Consider the following 12,230-nt stretch of genomic DNA (forward strand, 5'->3'; position numbering starts at 1 on the left):
ATTTTTGCAAATAGGGCAGGTGGCTCATCCCATCAGGGTAACAGTGGCAGAGGGGGTAACAATCTGGTAGTACCTTAACCCTGGGCTGAACCCCAACTCCTACCCCAAATTTTGCTCCTCAGCCCCTTTCCTGTCCCTGTCTCCTCCTGTTTGACACCCCCCACCCAGTCGGTTTCTGCCCCCGGTCAGACCTTGCCCATTCCCTCCTCCTTTAACTTTTTTTAATTCCCAGCAAGGGCATCAGTTTCACCAAATGTTACTGAGCAATGAGCATGCTCAGTAGGAGCCAAGCTGGCACTCAGCACCTGCCACTCCACCACGGTCTTAGTGCTGGGGAACCTGCTCCACGATCCAGCAGGGAGGGGGGCCCTGAGCACCCTGGGCTCTGGCTGGACACCACTAGCTCTGATCTTGCAAGGGTGGGGGCTGACACCACTGGGCCTCTGATCCTCTGTGCTACCCCATTTTTGCACCCCCGATGGCTCTGTGCCCTGGGTCGCTGCTGTGCTGCTAGTTACAGCCCTGCTACCAAAGGATTCAAAACAGAGCTGTTGAAACTTTTTGTTGTGCTAGGATACTTCCTTTTGTTAGATGTCTCAAAGGGGATGACCAAGTACAAATGCCAGCTGAACTTGGCCAGTAACAACCTAAGGAAGGGAGGGGGAAAAGTTATTAATAAGTAACTTTTAGCTCTCATATAGTACTTTTTCCTGGAGATCTCTAAGTGCTTTTCCAATGAAGACAAATGTTTTTATTATCCCCATTTTACAGATGGGGAAACTGAGGTACTGAAGTTTTAAATGGCTCACTTAAGATCATACAGTGAGTCAGAGGCAGGTTGAGGGCCAGAACTCAGGTCTCCTTAGTCCCATGCTTGTGTTTTATTCAGTGGATCATGCTGTTCCCCCAGGCACCATACTCCTTCCCCTCTCCAGTGAAACCTTTCCATACAACCAGCCTGTGTTCAGGGGACCGTGAATTGTGTATGAAGGGGGCAGGGATAGACTTGGGAAACAGCCCTTTTGACATTTGCAGTGTCTCTTTTAGAAGCAATTGCTGAGCCAGGCTTCCGTATGCACCTGTAGAGTCCTGCTGTGCACTCTCACGGCGGGGAGGGGTATACTGGGAGCTAGTGGGCAGCCCATGAAAAGCCACACTCTTGTCTCCTCTTCATAACTTTTTCCCTTGCTCTTTTCAGGTTTGATGTATTTCATCCGAGAATTGTACGCTGGGGTGTTTCAGTTCTGTACAGACATGGAGTATTTGCCATGTGGTGTTCACAATAGCTTTACGTTTTCCATTGGAGCTTTGTATATTAAAAGAGTCACTTATATTTAGCTTCTAGGGAACTTTACAGATCTGTCATAATGTAGGTTTGTCCTGGCTGGATATTTTTGCTCCCCAGTTTCTAGTGAGATCCTGTGTATCCTTTGCATGAATGATTTTCCACAAGGTAAAATCATCAGCACAAGTGCTGGGGAGCCTTAGTGGCCTATAGTGCTAATGGCTATTCCAAGACCCTAAAGCTGTGGGGGTGGCAGCTCATTTCTGTCTTCCTTTCCCCAGTAGCCTTTGAAGTCTGCATTGTTTTGTCAGCAAAATGTACTTGCTTGAGAATTTGAAGCCTGGTCTACATGGAAAAAGTTGTTGACTCAGCTACATCACTCGGGAGTGTGAAAAAATCCATGGAGGAATTCTTCCATCAACCTAGCTGCCGCCGCTCAGGGAGGTAGATTATGTAACCAAAGAGAGAACCCCTCCCCCCAGCATAGGTAGCAGGCCACTCTAATGCTTCAAGGTGGACATCTGAAGCTGTGAGCTTGTAGCATTTCAAATGTAGACAAGCTCCTGGTGACGGTGGCAAGAGAATGGGAATTCAGGCACCTGACTCTGTGAAATGCCTCTCAAACGTTAATATGTTTTCCAATAACCTCTCATCAACTGAAGCCAGCATTTCCAGAATGTGGTTGGGTTTCTTTGGAGGTGGCAGGGGAAGGGGGTGTTTTTTTGTACCAGATCAGCATATTGCTCTGGGATCCAAGGGCTATGCTATTCCACAACACGCTGATTAATAGTCTATTCTGAGTGCCTATGCACTCAAGTTCTAGGGGATTAAATCCTTTCCCTAAGTTTGCCATGAGCCATCTGTTTTTTTCAGACTTCATTGGTTTCCCATTTCATTTCACTCACTGGCAGAACATTCACTAGCACAACTGTTTCATTTTCATTAATGGCCATCTGAAATTTCACTGGTTCCAGCTATATTAAGTCATTTAGGCCCTTGTGTTGGTTCTGCATTTGAGTCCCTCTTTTTAACAGCTTTAACGTAGGAGAAATGAGTCTGAGAAAACGTCAAAGATTCAGAGAGAAAGAAAAAGAATTGTTTACCTCTAGTCCAGAGTCCTCCAACCCACATGTGTTTCTTTCTACATTACTAACCTATTACTATTATTTGTATTGGAGTGCTCCAGTGTGTTAGGATAAGAAACAGAGATTTAAGCTCTTCGGGCAAGAACTAAGTATACAAGACAAAAAACCAGGACAGAGGTGAAGTGACTTGCTTAAAATCATGCAGCAGGTCAATAGGAGAGTTGCAACTAGAACCCAGGTCTACTGCCACACACCCCTTCCCCCATCCAGTGCCTCACCCACTGGAGCCTGTTGCCTCCCCAGTCCTGATATTTCTTTAATTCTTATAGCATCTCACATTAGTTGTAGGTGGGATTTTTTTTACAGTGTAAGAGGTTGTGTTAAATGCTGCTGTCCAGTCCTGATGCCAGTTCTGGTCTATAAAATTGGCTCAAACTCTTCATAATATGAAAAACCAGGAACTATTTCCAGTGCCCTTTTAAAAAAAAATCAGTATTACGGGAAACAGGGAAGATGTACTGAAGAATCTGTATCACTTCACTATCACATAAAAATATCACAAAGAACAAGCTTCTCTCTCATTAAGCTATAAGTGATTTACCAGATCTATTTTGAGAGGGAAGAAAAAAACATGGGGTGAATTTATATTTCAAGGTCCCAGTTCCAGGAGAGTTAACTATCTGTCCATTTGTTAATCATGTAGCTAAAAAAAGTTAGTTTTCCATCATAAAAATTAAATTCTGCTTGGAGGTTTTAGTTTTTTTAGCAATGCCTTGTTAGCGTCTTGTTTTTAAATAACTGGCAGAATGCACAAAAGCAAGTAGTCTCATTGAATATATTCTCAAGCTCAGTCTTAGTTCAGAAAGAGTCCATGAAGTTGGGCAGTTTTATTTGTGTGCATTTTCAATCAGAGAATGCTCCAGCAATGTTTTTCCATAGCTTCCCAAACAGGGCCGGCTTTAAGCCAATTCCCCTGATTCCACGGAATTGGGCCCTGCACCTAAGAGGGCCCTGCGCATTAGGCATCTTTTGAATTTTTTTATTTTTTTTTTTTTATTTTTTTAATCACCCAGCAGCCGGGGCCGTCAGCTCCAGGTCTTTGGCAGCATTTCATCAGCAGGGGGTCCTTTGGTGCCGCAGAAGAGCAGGAGCAAACCCCCCCCCCACCACCACCAAAGTGCCACCGAAGCAGCAGCAGCAAAGTAAAAGTAATGTGGTTCTTAGTTTTACTGACACTGTTCTCAACCACATGGGCAGCAGTGTCACTGAGAAAAGTCATGCCAGGTTTACTCTGCTCCTGCTTATTAAGAAGAGCTCTAGTATCTCCCATGAGGGAAGAGGCTATAAATAGCGGAGCCTACCCACTTCCCAAACATATGTCAGGAGACTCTGGTGGGAGGAGGAAGACAAAAGAGAGCTCCTTCTCCCTTCCAGCAGTTGAGGGCACAATGGCCTCAGAAATAGACACTTAACAGCTGGTGGGTGCTCCTCAAGATGGAAATGGCTGGTGGACTATAGCCTCTGCAGCAGACTGTGCTATGAAAAACTGCAACAGTGAATTGCAATGGGAACTGATCCCTTGCTACTGAAAAATGTCACAGTAAAATGAATTTTCCAGAGACTTGAGAAATCTCACTTCCGCTGTCTCTGTAATAGTACCTATGCTTTAGGCTAGGCTTGCTGCTGGAAATAGATTACTTTATCTTTGTGTGTCAATTTCCCATGGGAATGGACGGCTGTAACATTCTGCTAGGGTACCCAGAGCTGTGAGCCACTGTGTTACCTTTCTGCCTCAGCAAGAGTGAGCTTTGCTGGTGATTAGACTGTGTGTCAGCTCCCTGCCACACTAGTCTTCCTCCCCAGAAAACTCCTCAAGGCTTTCCTGACCCAAACCTCATCTAGCAGGTAACAACCAGTGAACTCCAGCCTCTGAACTGTTCAGAGATGTATCTTTGCAATGCACAACCCCTGCCACTGTACATTCACAGATGATATTAAGTTTGCTGCTCTTTTAAAGAGTCAGTACATTACAGCTGATTAACTTAACTAGGGTATACACACCACTTGCTTCAAACACAGCACTGACTTGGTTTAAAATAAAACAAGTATATTAACAAAAGGACATAGGTTAAGTGATACCAAATAGAAGGGATAAAGATGGGAATGGTTACAAACAATAGTAAAAATATACTTTCTAAGGGCTGAGACATAACTTAACAAGCTACAGACTTTGTAGAGCCTCCTTCTCAATCTTCCCTTTCTAGCAATAGCTGATTACCTCTTAGCCAGGATCCCCACAGAGTCCAAGGCACCAGTTTTCCTTGTCTCCTCAGGTGAAGGGTAACTTAGGGGTTCACTCCTTCTCTTGTTATAGTCTTCTGAAATATATCCCCAGTTAAAGATCCTTTTTGTTGCTGGCTGTGGGTTCCTCGCCCCTGCACGCTCCATTGATAATTTTTACAATGCAAATTCTCTCTTCCTCCAACCTCGGATACAAATGAATAGCCCATTGAATTTAGCCACACCTGGTTTCACCACCACTACCTTTGAAGTCTCTGTCTTTCCTGTGCTTTCCACTGATGAGTTGAGTCTGCTGGGGCCTAATTTCTGGCTGATATTCTTTTTTGAATTAAATGGTCCATATAAGTTAGCAGTGGTGGAAGTGCTGGTGTGACAGCTTTCAGGACTGAAGGCCCCTGTTCACTGTAGAACCTTAGAGTTATGGACACCTCGGGAATGGAGGTTGTTCAGAGTTATGAACAACCTCCATTCAGGATGCTATGGATGCTCCTCAGGGCGAACGGCTCAGAGCAGGGGCTCACGGAAGTCCATAACTCTGGTGTTTGTATCTTTGAAGTTCTACTGTATCTGCAAAACAAATAGAGCATTGTCAGAGGCAGCACAATATTTCCTACTAATCTGCTTCAACCCTCACCTGGAGACTAGTCTTGTATAAAAAAAAAACCCAGTTGAGCAGGATATTGAATAGTATAATATATTTAGACTTCCTTTTACATATGAAGAGTTTTATAAATACTTTAGGAGCACAAGAAAGACAAAGGAAAGTGATGACAAATAACATCAAGAATGCTAAGGTGTTCAAAGCCCATTTTGTTTTAGTCTTTACTAAAAAGGGTAATGGTGACTACATCCTTGACACAATATTAACAACAAGGGGGCAGGAACAGAAGCCAGAATAGGGAAATAACAGGTTGAAGATTATTTAGATAAGTTAAGTTGGCAAGGCTTGATGAAATTCATCCTAGGGTACTTAAAGAACTAGTTGAAGCAATCTCAGAACTCCTAACAATTGTTTGAGAACTCATGAAGGATAGGTGAGGTCCCAGGAGAGTGGGGACAGGCAAATATTGTACCTGTTTTTAAAAAGGGGAAGAAAGCAGATAGAGGGAAATATAGATCAATCAGCCTAAGTTCAATACCTGGAAAGATACTGGAACCATTTGTTAAACGATCAATATGTAAGCACCTAGAGGGTAAGGAATAGTGGACAGCATAGATTTGCCAAAAAACAACTCACACCAGCCCAACCTAATTTCCTTCTTTTGACAAGGTTACTGGTATAGCAGGTAGGGAGTTCTCATAGGCAACTAGGGAAAGGTGGTCTAGATTGAATTACTATAAAGACTATCCTCAAAGAGTAGTGATCACTAGTTCACTGTCAGACTAGGAGGACATATCTAGTGGGGTCTTACAGGGGGTCTTTCCTGAGTCCAGTACTATTCAATATTTTCATTGATGACTTGGACAATGGAGTGGAGCATGTGCTTGTAAAATTTGCAGAGGATACCAGGCCTGGAGAGGCTGCAAACACTTTGGAGAACAGGATCAGAATTCAAAGTCACCTTGACAAATTGAAGAATTAGTCTGAAATCAACAAGATGAAATTCAGTAAAGATAAGTGCAAAGTACTACACTTTAGAAGAAAAAATCAAATGCACACATCTAAAATGGAGAATAACTGGCTAGGCAGTAGTACTGCTTAAAAAGAGGAGGGGGTATAGTGGATCACAAATTTAATGAGCCAACAATGTGATATGACTCTCCCCCCCTTCCCCCCCCCTAAAAAAGCCAATATAAGTCTGGGGTGTATTAACAGGCGTATTGTATGTAAGACACAGGAGGTGATTTCTACTCTATTCAGCACTGGAGAGGCCTCTGCTGGAGTACTGTGTCCAGTTTTAGGTGCCACATACTAAGAAAAGTGTGGAAAAATTGGACACAGTCGAGAGGAGAGTAACAACAAATGATAAAAGGTTTAGAAAACCTAACCTGTGGAGGAAAGGTTAAAAACTCCGGGCATGTTTAATCTTGAGAAAAGACCACCAAGTAGGGACTCGATAACAGTCTTCAGATGTGTTAAGGACTGTTACAAAGACGACTGTGATCAATTGTTTTCCATGTCCACTGAAGGTAGGACAGGAGGTAATGGACTTAGTCTGCAGCAAGGGAGATTTAGGTTAGATATTAGGAAAAAAACTTCCTGGCTAGAAGGATAGTTAAATTCTGGAATAGGCTTCCAAGGAGGGTGTGGAATCCCCACCACTGGAGATTTTTAAGAACACAGTAGTCAAATACCTGTCAATGATGGTTTAGATTTACTTGGTCCTGCTTCAGTGCAGAGGGCTGGACTAGATTACCTTGAGGTCCCTTCCAGCCCTACATTTCTATGATTTACTGTCTAATTAGATCCGGTCATTAGTGTATATATTGTACTACATTGAACTTGTCCATTAATGCATAAGTTATTTGAAAAATACAAACCACCTGATTTCTTGGAGACGTCACACAGTACATATTCCCCAGGATCTGTTTCATGATTGATGAACAGTCAGAGAATATTGTGCCAATATGCCTAGAACCTAGTGCTGGAAGCTGTAGCATCTAAAAATAAATAGAAACAGGTTCAATTGAATTTCCTCCCCCAAAAAATTATCTTTGGGTTACCAAAAAATTACTGAGCACCACTGCAAACATTCTAATTCTACTCATTTTGTTCTCTGATTAGATTTGTAGTGCAGTTTCCTTTATGGTGATTGGCGCCCCTAAAGATGGGGGGAGATGTGTGCAGGGAATGATTGTCTGAATGAATCATCTTCTGAATGATTGCAGACTCTGGATGAAGTTTTCCAAAACTGACGAGGGGATTTAGAAGCACCATTCCAATTTAAAAATGAATGATTGTTCACGTAAATCCTCTGAGTGACTTTGAACATCTCAATCTTTGCTCTAATGAAAATGGGTAAAATTTTTGAAAGCACCAAAATGGTTTAGGAGTCTAAGGCTATGTCTATGTTTGAGGCAGCGTGTAGAATACAGGCACTACAGGTGTAGCTACACACTGCAGTGAGGCAGGCTGTCTTGTCACTGCACCTTGTAGCTACATACCACGGAAAGGCTTTGATAGTTCCTTGCTGCCTCCCTGGCACCAGAGCCTTTCAGTATGATGGGGAAAGGCTCCAGCAAGGGGGAGCTATGGGTGTACAGCAGTGTAAACTTGAGAGGCACTGATTGGGCATGTAGGGAGCCATGTAGGGTATATACCCTGCAGGTTCAGGCATGTCCGGCACCCTAATCTACTCTACTCACCTAAGATGTGCCTTACCATTAGTACTGATGTTTATACCCATGCTAGCTGGCTGTGCAGTGTCTACTCTACTCTACCCAGTGCCATAAGTGTAGATGCACCTTTAGTCTCATTGAAAGTCAATGGGACTCAGGCTCCCAAGTCACTTAGGCACTTTTGAAAATTTTGCCCAATTTATTTTTCATGGGTTTTATAACTAAGATCTTCATAAACAAATAAAATTAAGACTATTTAGGGATTCAGACTATAGGGCTAGATTCTCCTCTGCTTTACACGAGCCTGTGTCTGCTGATTTTGAGAGCAAGGGCAGGATCAGGCCCATTGTTTAATTGAATTTAATTTTGGTGGAAGATGCTAGATTGGCAGTTCCTGGAAATTGAGACCCCAGATCATTTCCTCAGATGGTGCTCCCACTGTTGTGATCAGTGAAGGACTGAGAGCTAACAGCTCCTTGATTTAAAAGTTGGGGGGAGGAGAAGGAGCTGGTGGCAGGATATTTTCAGCAAAGGATTTTCAGCTCTGGAATTCACTCCTTCCTTTGGTCCAAAGTTGTTGAGGTTTACAGCCTGCCTTCTATGTCATTTATTTTGGGGGCTGGGGGAAAAGTGAGTGGATCGAGAAATAGGATGGGCAGGTGAGACAGAGGTGATTTGTGTATTCTGGGTCCAGATTGCTAAATTATTTGTGTCTGGGATTTTAGCCTAGATATATACAATTCAAATGTTTGTATGAGCAGCTAGGCCACTGGAAGAGCTGCTTTCTAGTACTAGGAATAAAATAAATGAAAACTGAAGTCCTCTATTTCTACAATGAAAAGAGGTGCACTTTCCTCTACTGCCCAACTAACGTGCCATAACCCATTCCCAGAGAGACCTTCTGCAGAGTGAGGCTCTGGTCTGGCCTCTGTGCCATTTCCGTCCTCCACCTCTCAACAAGCAGGCCAGTTGTGCTATACATACCTGTCCACTTGCAAATTGGACTAAGGTCATCAACTCTTTTTACCAGAGACAAAACACATTCCTGCCATTGGATATCCCCTTAAATGGCCTTGTGTGGATGTTGGCTGAGTATTATGAAGGGCAGAAGGAACATTGCTTGGACAATGGTAGCTATTAGTTTTAAGATACTACGGCAGTAATACAGTATCTGTAAGGATTGCAGCCAGCTAGAAAGGAGCCAGATGCTTAAGACTTTAAAGCCAGTTTAATGCACCCTTTTCACCTTGTTCAGTCTGTTTTGATGGATTGTCTCCAAGTCGTGATCTGGACAAGAATGCTGAGAGTTAGAGCTATCCCTGAACATTCCAGTTAGAATATATGGTTGGTATGTAAGGACACCACTGGCTTGTACTGGAGAAAGTGTCATGCTGGCATCCGCGTGGTCATGTTGCCCTTTAGTGTCTGTTGCCAGAGAATATACAGCTGAACTCTATTATAGTAAAGCTAGCAGACAGATTTTTTTTGGTCATCTAGTAGAGGCCTGTGTTTTCGGAGCAGAAGGTCCCAAGTTCTCCCTTTACTGACAACAATGAAGTCTATATAGGAACAACACAACATACAGTTCTATTTAGGAATCATGGTTTATTACTGCCAGACAAGTGCTTTTCCAGCTACACAATAGCAACGGCAACCTCAAGCAGCCCTTAATCTTAGGCATAGAGCAGTATTTCCCAATAGCCACCCCAGCAGAAAATTCCAAAGTCCCCCCTCCAACTATTCTAAAGTCATTTAAAGGCACCAGGCATGAAAGGTGTATTGGGGTTTAATCTGAAATAAGTTTCTACTGCCTTAAATTTTTCAGCTCATCTCTAGTGAAAGCCGAGCAAGCAGTTTGGCAACTGCATGGCTTGTGCCTGATCTGTTCTAACCATATTGACTTGTCTTCTTGTTTCTACTTGCTCCGTAAGATTTACGTCCATCTAAAAGAAGGAGGTGGTGCCGACGGACTGGATGCTTTGAAGAACAAGCCCCAACTCCACAGTATGGTGGCCAAGAGCCTTTGTCAGAATGCATCAGGAAAAAACTACATCATCTTCACTGGCCCTAGCATTACCAGCCTGAACCTTTTTGAAGAGTTTGAGAAGCAAGGTTTGTGACAGCTGATCCACTGACTGTTCATGCCGAAAGGCTTATGAATATCCTGCTGCCAGAAGTCAGCAAATAACCTGGTGTTTTTGATTGAGGCTTTATCTCCTCGCATAGCCATGAGCAGCCAAACCAGAGAAATCCTAAGGGTAATTTAGTCTGTTCGTTACAAGGGGACCTGCAGAGGTTATTTAAACTGAGCTTGAACTTTCCTTTGAGTCTTCATCATGTAGAAAGAAGGCTACTTTAAAGGGGGGCAGGGGGAGAATAGAAGGGCTCTGATTTTTTTTCTCCTTTATCTTAGGAATTTAGAGTGTGGTTATTCTGGTGGGTTTTTTTCCTGGAGGACTTCTTGGGGGTCTTCTATATGTGTGGGAATTCTTACTTGTGAATAGAGTGTGTGGGAAGAGGGAGTGTGCAGAGTCTTTAACTAAGGCAAGGTCTACCCTAGAAACTTTTGCCAGTAAAATGTTAGTTGGAGAGCAATTTTTTTTTTTTTAATGCAAAAGCCCTATGGTAGAGACAGTTGCTAGCAAAGGACCCTTTTGCCCATATAAGCTGCACCTACACTAGAAGGGTTTACCATATAGCAATACAGGCATAGGTATACACTAGAGTTAGACTCAAGTGTCTGTTAATCCGTGGCGTTAAATAGGGGTTGTACAAGTGATCTGAATTTCAGATGTGCAGAGTATTCACAACTCCGATTGAGTGCAGTTGTAGTCGTAGATGTTCCCGCTCTGAAAATCAAACCCAATGTGTTTAAAACAGTTACTGAACATGCACTTCCCCACGAGCTAGTCAGCTTAAAATCTTCTTCAGTGATGCAACTTTTCCACTAGTTCTCCAGTCACCAGGGTCTTCCATTGTAAACAAGATTTGAATTTCTAGCATCAAGAATTTCCTTTGTAGGTGAACACTTCATACCTTTCCAAAAACACAAATAAAAACAAACTGAGGCCACAAGCTCATTTTCCCCCCTCCTATGCAGTTCATCTTTGGGAGCCAAGTGCTGTTTTCAGCATGGCTTCCACTGACAAAAGTCTACATCCATGTGGGATGTTCAAGAATGGAATTTGGCCCAGAATATAGAAATAATTGGAACTGTGCCATTATTTTGCATCATACTTAAAAGGAAAATGCCAGTGATTGGTTACAATACTTTAGCTACCTAATGCCTTCAATCTTGCCCTCAGCTCAGTGCATGCACACAGGTCTGCCCTCATGGAGCACAATGTAGGATTGGGTTGTAAATTATTTTACATACATTGTAAATATCCATAGAGCACTTTGAAATACATCCATACATATATAGAAGTAATCATGGGTTCTCTCAGTACTCTAAATATAATGGCCACATTCAACGAATCAAGAATATTTATATTACACTGGAGTTTTCCCTCTAATGACTGGAGAATATTCCTTTGAATTGTTTTCATAAATTTTATGGCTGGCTGCCCACAGGGCCATTATATTTCTAGCATTATAAAAGCCATTTTATCAAATGTCTAGTTATTATGCATGAAAACCCAAATATGCCAGTGTGTCTAATTCTGAAGCCATTTCAGTTGAAATAAGGGGTTGCTAGATCCTTACACCTAAAACTGTGACTTTGGAAAATGATCCTTTATTCTGACAGATTTGCGAAAGAGAAAGAAGGGGATAATATTCTCCTCTGTCTCTCTGGAATCACAGTAGAAAAGAATCCTGGCTACTGAACCACAACAATATTTCTCTCTCACAGGTAACTCAGATTACCTACAGTAGCTAACTACTCACAGGCATAGTACTGAAGAGAACTCAAATGACCAGCTGTTAGCAGGTAGCTGACACTAAATGCCTTCTAGAGATTCAAAGTTAGGTACATTATCTGATCAAAAATGAAAACCCTATGTAGCGTTTTCAGTTCCTGATTCATGTTTTATTGTGTGGTTCCATGCGATTTTGTGGATCCATAACAACTGCTTCTTCTGCATTCTATTCACTAGCAGAAATTATAGTGGGTATCGAATTGTGAATTTAATTTTGGGAGACTCAGAGCAGATTTACTAGCATTTTGGTAAGTAGCTTGGGTACTCCTTACAAAGCAGGTTGCAGTGGGAACATTGACACACTGTTTGTGTCAATGGGACATGGGATTGTTTGGCTTTTATATTTTGGGTGATAAAGAC

The 12,230-nt window shown here is 42.5% G+C and overlaps 1 protein-coding gene and 1 long non-coding RNA gene across 2 annotated transcripts in view; both read left to right on the forward strand.

The window, feature by feature from the left end:
- LOC142046593 (uncharacterized) overlaps window positions 1-12,230 on the forward strand; it is a 782,351-nt gene that overhangs the window by 288,174 nt on the left and 481,947 nt on the right. The window lies entirely within an intron of this gene.
- PGBD5 (piggyBac transposable element derived 5) overlaps window positions 1-12,230 on the forward strand; it is an 87,593-nt gene that overhangs the window by 60,190 nt on the left and 15,173 nt on the right. Inside the window, exon 4 of the mRNA XM_032806401.2 lies at window positions 9,882-10,062. Coding sequence (XP_032662292.2) covers window positions 9,882-10,062 — 181 coding nt within the window. The remainder of the gene's footprint in view (window positions 1-9,881; window positions 10,063-12,230) is intronic.

The sequence above is a fragment of the Chelonoidis abingdonii genome, chromosome 3 (assembly GCF_003597395.2).
Source record: "Chelonoidis abingdonii isolate Lonesome George chromosome 3, CheloAbing_2.0, whole genome shotgun sequence".
NCBI classification, from domain to species: domain Eukaryota; kingdom Metazoa; phylum Chordata; order Testudines; family Testudinidae; genus Chelonoidis; species Chelonoidis abingdonii.